This window comes from Chroicocephalus ridibundus, chromosome 10 (assembly GCF_963924245.1).
Source record: "Chroicocephalus ridibundus chromosome 10, bChrRid1.1, whole genome shotgun sequence".
Taxonomy (NCBI): Eukaryota; Metazoa; Chordata; class Aves; order Charadriiformes; family Laridae; genus Chroicocephalus; species Chroicocephalus ridibundus.
Genome location: NC_086293.1, coordinates 3,416,597 through 3,431,724, shown reverse-complemented (window position 1 = coordinate 3,431,724; position 15,128 = coordinate 3,416,597). Strand labels below are relative to the sequence as shown.

Genomic DNA, 15,128 nt, shown 5'->3' with positions numbered 1-15,128 from the left:
TGTAGTTTTGCATGAAAAGCTCCAGAGCTGTGTGGAAGGTTGCCAGCTGTGCAAGGTGCTCCTCCTACCCTGTCTGTGTCAGATAAAATGTACCAGGACCAGATTTTCCCTTGAAGTTTTAATTAAAAATTAAATTTAGTTTATTTTCTTGCGATTTAACCACTGTTGTTGCAGCGGCCGTTCTGCACTGGACTTAGGCTTCTTTGGCAGCTTTCCTTCAGCCTGTGCTGAGGGTGCTGTTACGACACCTGAGTTTGCTGTAAACTATTACGTGTCTCAGAGAAAATCTGAAATGAGAGAACTGGAGAAAGAACTGGTGTCTGTGGCTTTAGATCAAGGAATAAACGACTTGTCTCCCCCTCCCTCATCTACAGAAATGACGGGTTAGTGACGGTGTCCCCCGGGGACAGCAGCTGGGCAGGACGAGGCTCAAATGCACTCAGGAACTTCGCTACAACCAAGAAGGTTTTAAGACGGAAGGTGGAGCACCAGTGGGAAGGCCGTGTACTGAAGTGGTTTTGCCGTACGTGCAGAGGTAAGTAATACCTGCCCAGGGCTGCTGGTTTCTGTCCCGGCTTGTGCTGTGGGGGAAAAAAACCCCACATGTGTATTAAATGTGACTCTTGGTGGGAGGTGCTGCCTCTGTGAGCCTCACACTTCCCCTGGGTGTGAAGGCCGTATAAAACCCTCTCTTCCACAGGAGGCGAACGCACTCCCGAGAGGGAGCGCAGGCTGGAGGAGCTCTCCCTCCTGCCCCTCGGGGGACACGTGGTGCTGGTGCCTGGTGAGCACCGAGGGGCAAGAGGAGAGCTTTGTCTGAGGAACAAGGCAGCTGCTGAGGAGCTGTATGTAACTGCAGTTTAAAAATAACCAATTAAATGATCTACCTTGGCTGTCTTACACCCACAAGAAGCACTTGAGATAGCTGTTCCACAGAGAGGGGCAGAACGTTCCCATTGAAGGAGAGGTTAAAAGATTATTTAGTTATTAAATTGGTGTGTTTTTTGTCATGGGCCCTTCAGGGATAAAGTGTGCATAATCCAGCTGTGTAATGAGGTTGTGTGCGAAGGGAGGAGCGCTGGAGACCCCCGTCAGCCGCTGTGGTAACGTACTTGGCTCCGTACACAGCACAGCTGAAATGGAAGCTCCTGCGCATCAGGAAGCTGCAGACGGTTTCTTGTTGCACTGCTCCTCGAGAAGGAGCTAAAGGCAGTGGTGACCGTTCCCCTCGGCCAAGCGCGAGTGTGCCAGCGTGGTGAGTAGCGCTCCTACACAAATAACATCTGAGCTACTTCTGCTGTGTTTTGCCAGGGTGTCAGGTTAAGCACCTCGACACTCTGCCGTGGTGTTTGGATACTGGAGAAGGCTTCATTCACACACACGTTGTGGGGCACCGTGGTGGGACCGTAAGTCACTGGTGCGGTGTCAGCAGCGAGTTCTCCCAACTCCACTGTTGCACAAAGGCTTCCGAACAAGGCAGAAAGACAATTTTACATCTTCTCTGTGTTGACTGATTTGGCCTCCCAGGAGCAGCTGGATTTGTTCCCACCCCCCGCAGCCCCCTGCGCCCCTCGGGGAGCGCTCGGCCCAGCTGCAGTGACGGCCCAGCGGCCGCTCCCGCAGCAGCAACAGCGCCGGGCGGCCATGGGGAACTGCTGACAATTTCCAGTTTTGTGCATGTGCCAGTTTTAAAGTCCAACAGTTCAGTTACGCGACGCAGTCGTGTCGCTGCTTTACGAGCAGCTGCAGTGGTTCCCCGCCACGTTCTCCGCAGCAGCGGCCGGAGCCCCAACAGTCGGCTGCCTGCAGCCCCCGTGGATCGAAAGGGAGCGCGGCGCTGCCTGGAAACTGCCTTCGCTGCCTCCCCTGGTTGTAGTTTTAGAGGAACTAAACCTTCACCAGCAGCGCTGGCAGCAGTTGTAGCAGGTAGGCGTCCGCGCTGCCCATGTGCCGATACCCAACGACATAGGCCTGCTGTGCCGCCAGCGGCTCGCACCGTCACTGCCTATTTTTGTGTAAAGTTCATTTTTCACAACTGAAGCAGCTTGAAATACACAGAACCTGTGCTCAGGAGCGGTCACTCACGGAACTATGCAGACAGGGCCAAACTCAACCCCTGCTATATTTGTGACCTCAGCTCTGTTGTCTAATATTAAAATTCTGGTTTGAATTAAATTAGCACAAATAGCGTGTGTGTGTAGGGGTGAGATTACAAACACAGAGCTGGACGTTGCCTTTCATTTAGCTCACAGAAAAAGATGAGACATTACAAATAGTGTAGGATGTGGTAATGGTGTGAAATGTGTGTGTAAGGCCAGTTTTTCTAGGCCATGGTGCCCTTTTGTGTGAAATTACCACTTGCTGCTCATTAGAAAAATCATACTGTAGGAAGAAAAAAAAAATACTTATTTTTCCTTTTTGCATGTAGAAAATAGAGCACTTTGAAAGACAGCAACGCTGCTTGTCCCGTTTCACGTAGTCCCCAAAATGTTGATGCAGGGATGGCTTTTTCCTGAAAGGAAACCAGCTCCCCGAGCGAGCAGACTGCGCGGCGTGCGAGGCCTGTTGTAGTTGGCCTCCCTCCCAAACGCTCTTAAAGCATGTATTTAGGCCGCTTTCCACGGGTATTTAGAGAGGGATGTTTTTCAGATGTGTTAAACTAATCGTTCTTGATGTGTTCTCATGGAATCTCCCACACCCCAAAAATAGCCATTTACTTTAACAATGCACATGCATGTCATGCCTGCTTTGTTTTTCAGACCATTTAGGCACGGCTAATACGAGAGCAACTTTGTAGCTCGTTATTTTTAGGGATGCTTTTTTCATTTTGGAGCCCCTACTGCATTCAGCGTTGAAATTCCTCCCCGGGCTCTTGCCTGGTTCACCAGCCTTCCTCAAAACGGGGTAATTAGCACACTTGTTTTTAAGGCTTAACCGTCTCCAGTCGCATGAATGAACGATGAGCTACTGCAGCGCTGCTCACCCCACACAGGAGACCGTGGCTGCCCCCATTCGAGGTGCGGGGCTAAGGGCCGTGAAACACCGCACTAGCAGCGGTTTGTTTCTGCTTCCAGCTCGCGAAGCAGAGGAAACCATTTCTGCTCCTACCGAGCGACAGAGAAGCGTACGGACACACCTGTGATTTAAGAGCACTTTATTGTTCTTTAAGGCTACTTTTAAGTACAAAAAAAAAAAAAAAAAGATGGCCTGCCAAACCTTTTTTTTTTCCAGGTGAAACAAGGCCACAAAAGCATGGTATATTACAGATTTACAAACACAGAGAGACTCTTTCAAACGGAACTGTAGATAACCCGGCTCTGTGAAGAAACTTCACCACGTCTCGTGATGGTGAGTTCAGTTTAGTTTCCTTCCGCCTCCCCCCAACCCTTTGGCTTCCGTTGACATTATTGTGTCTAATATATGTTTTACTGGACATAGCACGTTAAATCTTTATTGCCCTCAAATCCATTTACCTATCTCAGATAAGTAAATGTAACCTTGTAAAACCGCTATTATCGAAAATATTAGCTTTAAAAACATTATCTTATTTGTGTTTACAAAGAAATATAGGAGTCACATTTTCCACAGAGTCCATCTACAGTATTAGTATTTTACTGTTATAATGCTCAGTAGCCCGTAGCAATAACAAACTAGTGGCTATTAATGCTAATGCAGTGTTCTCATAGAATAACTGTGTTCCTGCACTTTTACTGTATTACAGACAAATCTACAACAAAAAAAAGATCAACTTTTTTCTCCAAACAAAAAAAAATGAATGATTACAATAAAGGAAAGGGAAAAATTAAATAGCTACATATCATTAACAAATTAATTGTTCCTCAAAAAATACCTACAAATTTCTCTGTACATTCTTTACGCACAGCGTAACGATGGTCTTAAAGTTACCTATATAAAAAAGTGTTCTTTTAACAATCTTCCTACAGAGAGTAGGGTACTGAATGCCAAAGCAAGTAAGCGTTGACTACCCAGTAAGATGGTAGTGAAATGTGTAAAACTGGGGGCTTAGGTGTTTTTTTTTTTAATTTTTTTAAAGAAAATTGAGCAGCCACCTTCTCAACAAGAGTAAGAGCCAATCTCCCGATCTCTTTCTACCCTGCACCTTTTCCAAATTAAATAGCTTAACTTTAAAAAAAACAAAAAAACCAAACGTAAAATAAAAGCCACCATGGACCCAATACTGTAACACAGTCCATAATACATCACGTGTAGGTCATCTTCCAACTAGTTCTAACTTTCTACACTGAACCGATCATTTCAGGTAACCCAGTATAAAAAAAAAGCCCTAGTTGCAACTGTACTGGGAAGATGGAATGTATGGGGGAGAGCAGTTACACTTAACAAGAAGAAGAGAAGCTCTTAGTACTAGCACAGCTGTGGTTTTACGCCTGCCTCTACTGCCTAATTTCTAGTTAGTAGCTATTAATATAGCAAATGATAATAAATGCAGTAATACCTGTATAAAGTTTTCTAATGGAGGAATGTATGCTGCAACTTGGCACAGGCTTATGAATAAGCTTAAAAAAATTAAAGATCATATTTCACAAACTGTAACAATCTGTTGTCCAGCCAAGATACGTAACGGTAGCAGTTTCTGCAGCTAGTTAAAGGTGGATTACACAGACTTAGTGTTAGGAAGCAAATTCCCGCTGAGCAGACAGTGCTGCAGACAGAAACAATTACTCAGTCGTGCGCAAAGCTATAGCAACCTGTACCACGCATCGTATATCTCTAAACTGCGTCATTTGAGGCCTGTCCTGAGGCTGTCCTCGTTTGCTGGCTGCTACTAAAGTGAATATCAAATACAAATATCATAGAGTACAACTGTACCAGCAGTAAGTATATCTAGGATTGTTACTGACAAAAATAAACTAATTCTGAAGAAAAGCTAATAAGTATTATGATTCTTACTGTCTATACATTAATAGATACCAGCTATTTTTCATAAAACATGCATCGTTAAGCACTATTGAACCCTCCAACCTCAGCTCTATTCTAACAAACTGCAGTGTTTAGGAAAAAATGCCCGTGTTCTGTAAATTATGCAGTCCAGTTGCAAGCACTAAGCACCTGAAATCTAAAGAGAGAAAGACCTATAACCTGTATGAGACTTCCCCTTCCAAAGCTGTTTTGCTTTAAGAAAAATCAAACTGATAGAAATGTCATCCTTAAACCCTTTTTTCAGCAGTTTGCCCTCAAAATGTTAGCATCTTCCAGAAAGTTGCTATGCAACTTCAGTCCTCCTCCAATAGTGCAAATCATACATGACAGTTCTTTTCAAGTATATACATACAAAATTACTTCACAGAGGGAAAAAAAAAAAAAAAAAAAAGGCAATGTAAGCAAACCAGACAAATTCTAGTCTCAAGAAGCTAATACAAGCAGAAAGCATTTGGGTCAACCAACTAAGTGTAATGGCTTTTGTGGATTAGCGTGCATTATTTTTTTTAAGGGGCAGCAGATTTGCATCAGAGGTTTCTTTGGTAATTGAGGCAGGAAAAAAAGGATGCTACATCGTATGAATCTTTATGAAATAGTTCCTGCTATCATCTTTAAGGGCACCCTTTTACAAATAAAAAGTGAGTACACAAAAACATGTGTTGAAAACTAATCTCCCCTCCCCCAACACTATTTTAAGCACTGTTCAAAGCTCAGTCAAACCATGCAAATTCACAAACGTCACGGTCCTCTCTTCATGAGACTACAGAGGGCGAGTGATTATGATTGACCATGTGAGAGGAAGGGGAAGACTGGCCCCGCCGTGAGGCAGACTCGGGACTGCTGGAGACTCCGTCCTTCGCAGCTTTGATCTGAAGCCACGTATCCCCAAGTGCTTTGGCAAAGTGGTCGTCGACTGATCCTGTGATGGACACAGAGTTTGCCACTGGCTCAGGCTCCTTGTAATTCTTGCCAAGGCTCCGGCGGAAGTGCTCTTCCACCACTGGGTCACAGGCAGTGGTAGCTGGATGGGGAAAGGAAGCACAAGAGGCGTTATTTGAGTGCAGAATCCTGGCACCAAGTACTGGATTCAGAACCTGCATTTTCTCCTCTTTTCCTATCATCTCAGCATAAAGCAAGACTTCTTCCCCGCCCCATTCACTAGCTGTTCTATAATGATGTAAAGAAGACGGAAGGAGTTAAAATGAAAAAAAGAAGTAATGAATGGCGTTAAACGTTTTTGCATTTCCGTGACCTGCACCAGGTAAGCGTTTTATATATAATTATAGTTCTCCCTCAGGCTAGTAACAGCTACACCTCTGATTCTATGGAAACCCTCTCCCAAACAATCACATAGAACTTATATTTAGACTTTAATAGAATTAAAGATGGAAATGGTTCTTCACAATCGGCTCCCAAGCCTGCCCATACCAGTCAGATGTGAGGAGAGCCCATTCTAAATTACAGCATCCCAAAAGCTGCGCTCAGGGTTTCATCTTACTTGACATACTGGTGCTAGGAGCCAGTCAGAAAACTAAATGAATCATTACCTCTGCATTGGGTACGACAAGCATTAAAACGGTGCAATACTATTAGAAGAGGAACAAGGAACCTTCAAAGACAGATTTTGAATGATAATAGTGGTAATTCCTCAAACTAAATATGAGAGAGTTGCAGTTTTACAATTTAGAAATGCTATCTATGTGTCCGAATGAGATTTATCTTTCAAAAAATACTTGAAACTGTCGGGATCTGTGCCATTGTCATTCAGGCTATAGAAAGGCTTCATTTGGTGCTAAAATAAATGTGTCATGCACAAAGACCTCTTCAAGTGACAAGAGACAAGTATTTCCTGAGAACCTTTACCACTATTCCAAAGCCCATGTCAATACAGCTGGGGTCTCAAGGAAGAAGTTCTCCTTAGACAAGTAACAGCAGTTTTCCAGAAAACTTCCAACATCTTGGATCTTTACTGACTTTTTCTAAAAGTGTAACATATCCTCCAGGGTCTCACTGCAGCTTCTAACTCCAGTTTTCAACAAAATGTCGATCTTTTAAAGAAAAATATATAATCATCACCTTACTGTGGACTTTTAGGTTCCTACCTACGTCATACTGGTATTGTCATATTGACACATTCTGGTTGATGAAGCCTCACTGCCAGGGATGTTTGGAAATCCTGTGTGTTAAATCTCTGCATCAGCAGGTATGTGATTTGAAATGCATTTATTTGAAGTGTTTTCCCCCAGTCACACAGTGAGAGAAAGTGCAGAGAAACATCCCAAGGTTCCCCAGCAAGTACTGCATGAAAAGATTTCATGAAAAGTACTAATTGCACAGAAGGTAGAAAGCTAAAGCTCGCTGCCTGGGTTGCTATAGCAACTGCCCTCCAAAGCTTTTTGTGTTATCCGTGCAGAGAAAGGTGGAGGGTATGTGCTTTAGAACAGTATTTGTATCTACAGGAAAAGATTTTTGTGACTGCAGCTGAATCATAAACGTCTGCTGACTACTGAAAGACTGGGGAAACTACAGCTTCTAAAATAAGAGCATGGCTGGATGCACTGGCCCTGTCTGCTGTTTGTCAGTTAGACTAAAATAAACATGACGACTTATTTGTCTGTGTGAGGTGTTTGCTTTTTTAAAGAAGCTTTTCGCAACAAGAAGAAAGAACAGCTCTCTCCGCCCCTGATTTTGAACTGGTATTTTCTACTGGGGCTTAGGATCGATGGTTAGAAAGAGTGCGGAGGGGATATGTGCTAGCCTGTCCCTGGGTAGACAGGATACAAAGAGGTGTCCATTGTTTCACCTCCTTTTATTCCTGTTAATACACCAGTGCCTACACAGTTAAGCTTAGTAAGACGGTTTTGTTCTCCTCAAATTCTAATCAGGCAGTTAAGTGCACAAACATGTAACTTACTGCTAGAGGGTCTTCTGTAGGCAGGCATTGCTGAACCGCAGCCACTGTGAGCAATGGGACAATGGGAGAGGTTACAGTTCCGGTTGTTCGCAGAAGCACATGTGATTACGGATGGACGGTTCTAATATGGAAGAAAAAAAGAAAGCTGTCACTCACTAAGGCCATTAGCCCAAGCCATATTAGCAGCAGTTCATTGCATAATCACTTGAGATGTACAAACACTGAACTGAATCCCAGCAGTGAAATAACCCATAAACTGTCCAATTCAATAAAGGATATTAAACCCCAAAATATTCAGCTATTATTTCTCTGACTGATTAAAAAAACCCACATTGCATTTCCATAATAGTTCTTAGTTATTTAAGTGGCAAGCAGCCATACAGAAAAAGGGCAGTATAAAAGCAAATCATTAAAAGCATTAATGTGATTTTACAGTGACTGTTTCAACTTCACAGGCAATACATATGCAGAACTAAACGTCAACACATGAAATACTTGTTTCATTCTATGTCCATGTATCCTCCTGATTCCAGCACTCACAAGAGCTTTAAAAATTTTACAGGTATTTGTCATCTTAGTGTTAACCAAATTTTAATGGCATAATTTTTCATTCAGAAGTTAAGCTTTCCTGACCTGAATAATTCTGTATTCTGTACTTCAGCCACAAAACAATAAGCCCATAAAATGTAAAATTTGAAGAGCTCCTGAGCCAGTCTTGACCGCAAGTACTTTCCTGTTGTAATTAATCTGCCTTTCTAGCACTACTTGATAAACATCATCCTTTTTCATTCTCAACACATGCAAATTCCCCAGAACATCTACTCACATAATCTTAATTCCACAACATATACTTCCTACTAAGTATAAACATAAAAATACTCTTCTTAAAGTTGTTTACTATGGAAATGTTACATTGAAACAAAGCCTTAGGAGAATGAATGTCCCAGTTTCTCCAGGTGGCTGAATGGAAATAACATGGGTATTGGGAGTATTTTTGCTTTCCATCTTTGGTATGTTTTATGATGCAAGGAGTCCATTTTGCTATATTCAATGCAAGTTAATGGTTAAGTGTCCAAAAGATTAACATAACTGAGGTAATTAACACAGTTCTAATTTCTTGTCCATTTTACAAATCTGTGCAGCAAACCCACAAAAATCACTATACAGAGTCAACAAGGAAGGAAATGGTTTTCATTATTTAGTGGTACTTTAGTCTAGACAGAGTAAGAGCAAGACCAAAGTAAAAGAGATGAGCTTTCCAGGGGAGGTTTAACACTATTTGTCTAGACACAATGGGAATCATCCTATTTACATCTTTCTTACTTTTTTTTACTTTGCTGTCAGTGCAGTAAAGAAAAAAAGTGAATTATTTGATTTTTCTGTAAGCAGTTCACATGTGGAAGTATTTATTTTCTTTTTCATAGGGGCCAAGATATGTGCATCTATGAAGCGGTTTTTGAGGTGTGTATATAAGCTTATGTCTTAACAATAGTATTTTAGACATGCAAGAGGTGGGAAGGAGAGAAAGAGAGAGAAAGAGAGATGATAAAAAAAGCTTGTCTCAAGAATGCATGTACCAACATCACAAAGGATCTGAGAGGCAGGATAAGGCATCTTACAGAATCCCCTGCTGTGGTTCTGTGTGTACAGGTGCACTGAGCAGACCATACATATTTGCATGAAAATGTTGAGATAAGCTGAGAATTTAGTAACAGCGACTAGAGCAGCTGAATAACCCTATGCTGCCAAAATAACAAGGTATTTTTTTCCCACCTCTTTATTAGAAACAGAGTAAGATGAAATCCCATTCAACATGTTACGGGTAAAAAAAAAAACCCAAACCAACAAATCATCAAACTCGGGTTTCTTATTTTCAATATGCTTTTTCCTTTGTATGATTTCTACTGAGCGCTCTTAGCAAGGTCTTACCTCAACATCCTATTTTCCCAAGAAAACAGATTGTAATCTAGCTCAAAATGTCAGAGATAACAAAAGAGAAAGGAATCTGGTAATGGGCAACAGGAATCAGCCCAAGTCAAACACACCAAAATAGACAAGTGTCAGTGGTGTTAGCTGCTAAGCTGAGACGCAGCAGTAGTACTATCAAAGGGCAGCAGTGTCGTCAGTGGAAGCCTGTCCCTTCCTCCTCTGTCATCACTGAACGCCGAGAGCAAAGAAGAGCCGTTCTGCACAGAACAATAACTCTGCAATCTGCGTGCCAAATGATGCAAGATATCAGCAACTAGTGTAAAAGCTAGGCGTTTTGGCATAGCAAAATGTAAAAGACTAGCATACATAGTCAACCACCGTGAAAATCTACACAGCAGATGTAAAGTATACGGCTCCAGTGAAAAGCAGCTTTCATAAACTGCATATGAAAAATCCCAACCTCTGAAAGATCATCCACTTAAAGTGTTTACCCTTTGTAGGGCATCACAGTAGGGGAAGGAAGGAAGGAAGGAAGGAAGGACAAGCTTGGGTACGTGGGCCAGTTTAATTTCTCAACACTGCAGCTCATCACAACCCAATTATCTTGCTTTGTCTCTCCACTTGCGAGAGGGATAAAAGTGAGCCTGACATATAAGAAAATGGTTATTGTATAAACTGCATAGAGGTGGCTCATCTTCAGCAGTTCTGAAGGAAAACAACTAAAAAGACAGCAAGCCAAAACCAAATCAAACACCACCCCCCACTCCAGTATATGGAAATAAACTATAAAATAATAAAAAATCATTACTTCGCTTTAGGAGAAGTCATTATGAAGTAGTGATACAACATTGCTCCGAACAACGCAATGAATGCTTTTGGCTGGCTAAAACAACCAAGGTCGTTCCAGCTTCTTTCACCTGGAAATCTCAGTGCAAACTTGCACCTCTTCTTCAGCAGTCCTGGAGAAGAGAGCCAGGACAGAGGGGAGGGAAGCACGCACTGATGGCCAAGAGGAGCACAGAGGAATAACCTCTTTACCTGTGAACTGCATTAGTTATTGCCTAGCAGGTGCTGGAGCCTCGCTCAAGCACCCAGCAACTCAGTCTTTGCATTCTCAATTAAAACACGTGCATTCACAAGCTTAGTAAAGCATCATGAAAAGCACGAAGGCTAAGAGATCTGTGACAGATACATTTAAACATCGGCAATTTATTCACATTAAACACAATGAGCTGTGACATGCATTGTGCATTTTTAAAATACATTTTGCCTGAAGAATAGTATTGCCTACCTATTGTAACCCAAAATACGTCCTGCTTACATCTGGGAAGTCCTCATTGTGTCTACAGCAAGGACTCCTAAAACCACCCAGAATTTCTTGTCAACCTAGATGCCAGTACCTGCTGCCGTTCCACGGAAGTCAGTGTAGGTGTGATGCCAACTGTTCGGGTTGCATCCATGCTGTTTTTGGTCAGTGCTAGAGGTTGATCCATGGTCAAGCTTGGGATTGAGGCATACATGTGATTGGTGTGAAGGCTCATTGTTGGGGCAGCAGCCCTCTCTATTGGGCTGCGACTCCTCTCTCTGTGCTCCTTCCGATAATCTCCATTGGCAGTCTTGTTTCTAATACATGAAACAGAAAAAAGTCAAAGGACTTACTATTGTTACAAGCTATAATCAGATATGCAACATTAAATGCCTTTAAGAAACATGAGGCAATGCATTTTGCTTGGTTGTGAGGAGGGCTATAGAATCCCTCAGTGAGGTATCCCTGGTCTATCCAGCCACCTTGCCTCAAAGATAAGCCAAAGATTTACATTTGCAAGCTCTGGCAGCCAACATTTGTTTCTTCAGACACTTATCTAAGTGTAGCAAGTAAAGTAACAACTGATCATGTTTTGTTAAGATCAGACACCTCCTCATTTAACATACTATTAATCCCACTCTGTCTCCTAACACTGCAATATTCTCTAAGCATCGCTGAAGCCCAAGAAAAGTTTATTTTACTCAAAAGACATGGGTTGATATCAGCAAAATGCAGCAAGTCACAGCAGGAAGCAAAATTTTCAGATCAGAAAATGAAGGAAAAGCAAACTACATTGCACTTATCTCAGAATCATTTAATTACAACTGTTCTTTCAAAGAATAATTTCCAACTACTACCAAACAGTTAGTCTCAGTAGATGTACTCATATAATTAGCCTATCATTCACTGCAATTAAAATAATACTGATTTTGTACTTAAGTATGAGATATTTCAGTTTCCATATAGCAATAAAATCGTCATTGAAAGCAAATGAGTGAATCAAAGGATAGGTACTTCATTCATACTGGTGAAGGCAGTCATTCCTAACCATTGCCCAGGTAAGCGTGGGTATGGTTGGCAGCCTGGAACATACCAGTATGGTAAGAGTTAACACGCTGCCATCCCTAGTGCCTCAGTGTGAAGCAGCAAGCTCAGTCTATCTATCTTTCACATAAGAGCGAGCTGAGGAAAAAGCTGGTTCTACGGAAAATACATTTTGTCTTCAGAAGACTTTTGAAGTAATAATGAAGTGTCCTGTATGTCCTGTGTACGAGTGGGTAAAATCCATTTATGAGGTGGTTTTCCCCCACTTTTTGAAGTGTATCATAGCAAACTGATATGCAGGAGCCATCTTTAGAAATGCTCTGATGAATATTAGGCAGATATAGAAAAGGAACAGAAAAATGTTTTTTGTAATACTGGAAATTAAGGTGCACAAATAGTATACAATATTCAAATAAGTTGCAACTCCAAGAAGCTACTGCCTACTTCAACGTCTGAGAAAGTCTCTCAAAAAAGCAATGCTAACAGCTGAGGGGAAAAAATAAGCCCTGCCAAAAAGGGAAAATAAGGAACCCCAAAGCTTATCAACAAAAATGCTATAGAAAAACCTTCTAGATTTATATAAATGAAATAATTACTTAAGAGTTATCTAATGGTTATGTGCTGGTTTTATGTTAGTTAAAAACAGACAATATTACTGTCTTGATTTCTCCATATCATCTAAAATCAAAGCAGCACTGGTGTTCACATTCACTCTCCGACACCACAGCAGTACCTCCCTCTGTTCACACACACACGCTGGTGCATCGTAATGGGTTGGCCCCACGCTCCTGACCTGGTGTGGGCATGCAGCCGTGCCAGCAGCCCCCAGCAGAACCTGAATCCCCCCATACTGGCTGCAGGGATGCCCTGCCATAACCCTGCCCTGGGAGTCAGGGCTGGTCCCTGCGTTGCACAGCATTTGTTTAAGTACCTTTTCAGACCATGTAAACTTTTAGCCTTGACAGCATCCTGTGGCAATGTATTCCACAGTATAAACTACATGGTTTGTTAAGTACCTTTTCTTCACGAGCTCCTTTTGCTTCTTTTTCGCCTAAAATCTAATGGTGTAGTCTGTTATTGCCCTAGTTCTTGTATTAGGAGAGAGAGAAAGCCATCGCTCCCTGCTTATCATCTTCATGTCACTCCTGAGTTCATCTCTCTGTTCAACAACTTTTTTCTCCAGGTGCTTCTTTTTTCAAATAAAAACTGTTCCATAAGTTTGTCATCCTTGTGGCTCCTTCTCATGCAAGAGCTAGAAAAGCTATAATCTTTCTTGAAATGAGGGAGCAGACCTCTGCTGTATTCAGGAACAGGACCTGTGCTGAACTCATCACAAGTCTTCAGTGCTATTCTTCAGCCTGCTCCAGAGTCACTTGGTTGTGTAAGTTCGAAATCTGCTATTGAATTAAAACTCAACTAATTTATCACATTACAAGTTAGGGTTAATACGGTACCAGGCAACCAGTGACTTGAGAACCTCGGGACACAGCTTATTCTCTATGCCAAATTCCCTTGACATGCTTGTGAGGGAACAACCAACAGAGTAACAATAAAATTTCTAACTGTTCAGACCGCCCTCCCCCCCCGCCGGCTCTGCCCCTCCACCTATTGCTTCTCCCTTTTAACTAATTACAAATTAGTAGTTGCAGATTAGCAGAATCGACCATAAAATCTAACCTTTAAGGTTTCACATCTGGTCCTCAAGATGTTCTCTGAAAATCATGTGTTTCTTGAATCCTTCTTTATAGGCCAGATTTAGACCCAATAAAGCAGCACTCAAACCACCAGGAAATACATTCTCACAGTGCTACATTTCGATCTTTTGCCAGCTTTGGTACCATTTCAATTCACAAGCCGACTTTGCAGTATCAGCATTCAGAAGAAAGAAGTTTAGAATTGCATTGCTCTGAGCTAATGACTGATGCAAATGTGTGACTTAATGGCAGCACAACAGACTCTATATTTAAAGTACAGTAGCCTCATCTTGAATTACAGTACTGAAACAGCTACTGAGCACGACAAACTAATCCTTCACCACCCCTTAGGAAGCAAGCATGGAACTTCATAAATAGCCTTTGCAGACTGTTTTTGTACCTGGACAACAGCCATTAGATAGCCTGGGAAATAATAACATGAAAAGACATTGCTAAAAAACATTGTTCAAGTGATCAAGGCAATGCCGTGTAGAGATGGCTCATTCTTCCTGCTGCAATGCAGTATCTTTGGTGGCTGCAAGCCAAAATCTTAGTTTTCAACTAAATATTATCTGGTCTACTACAATTTAAATAGCCATTTGAAGGCTGCAACATCACGTACAGCTCCAGCAGATTCCTACTTTTCACTGCCTCAAAGAAAAAAAACAAACCCCGTTCAGAATTATTATATTTTGTTTTAATAAACACAAGTTGATTTTCAAAGGAAAAACTTTGTTTCCTCCACCAAAAATACTTGTAAAATTAAACAAAAAAAATGCAGCTACACCAGTTGTTTCAGGTTTTTTTCTTAGAACTTAGTGCTGCATTTATGGGGGGAGGGAGGGGAGCAGGGCTCTCAAAAGTAAGCAGTGGTGAACGAACTTACTGAAATTCCCAAGCAAAAAAAATATTTCCATTTTACATAACAGCATCTACTTCACTTATCATCACTTTACACAAAAAGTCACAGACCTAAATATTGGTGAACTGGTAGTTTTGTTGAAAAAAAAAATTAAAAAAATTGAACTTTTCTGCAAAGATTTTTGGAAGAAGGAACCAATAAACAGTCTGAGGCCAGGAAGCACAGCACAGCAGGCAGACCTTCCCTAAAGATACCTAAAATTATTGAGTTATCTCAGTAATCTCAGCAGACCACACCCCTCGCCCTTTCTGTAGGCAAATAATTCCCTCTTCCTAAATTAGAATAACTTCTCTTCCGGGCAGAGGACAGTTTACACTCCGCTCCTCAAAAATCCTCTCCTGAATTCATCTACTTTCAACT

The 15,128-nt window shown here is 41.8% G+C and overlaps 1 protein-coding gene and 1 long non-coding RNA gene across 7 annotated transcripts in view; one reads left to right on the top strand and one right to left on the bottom strand.

The window, feature by feature from the left end:
• Nucleotides 1–205: 205 nt before the first annotated feature.
• LOC134521507 (uncharacterized) lies at nucleotides 206–7,840 on the top strand. Its single transcript, XR_010072797.1, has 5 exons — nucleotides 206–535; nucleotides 1,023–1,255; nucleotides 3,232–3,348; nucleotides 6,086–6,220; nucleotides 7,054–7,840. It is a non-coding gene; the product is annotated as an uncharacterized LOC134521507 (long non-coding RNA).
• The window catches only part of VGLL4 (vestigial like family member 4), a 108,065-nt gene continuing 96,059 nt past the window's right edge, over nucleotides 3,123–15,128 (bottom strand). For 3 of the 6 annotated variants that reach the window (XM_063348047.1, XM_063348049.1, XM_063348051.1), the window contains 3 exons: nucleotides 11,203–11,425; nucleotides 7,874–7,994; nucleotides 3,124–5,980 (listed from right to left, as the gene is read on the bottom strand). In XM_063348047.1, the coding sequence (XP_063204117.1) occupies nucleotides 5,712–5,980; nucleotides 7,874–7,994; nucleotides 11,203–11,425 (613 nt within the window). In that variant the 3' untranslated portion in view covers nucleotides 3,124–5,711. Of the gene's footprint in view, nucleotides 5,981–7,873; nucleotides 7,995–11,202; nucleotides 11,426–15,128 lie in introns of all 6 variants that reach the window. The other 3 variants (XM_063348050.1, XM_063348048.1, XM_063348052.1) reach the window with 2 other exon arrangements.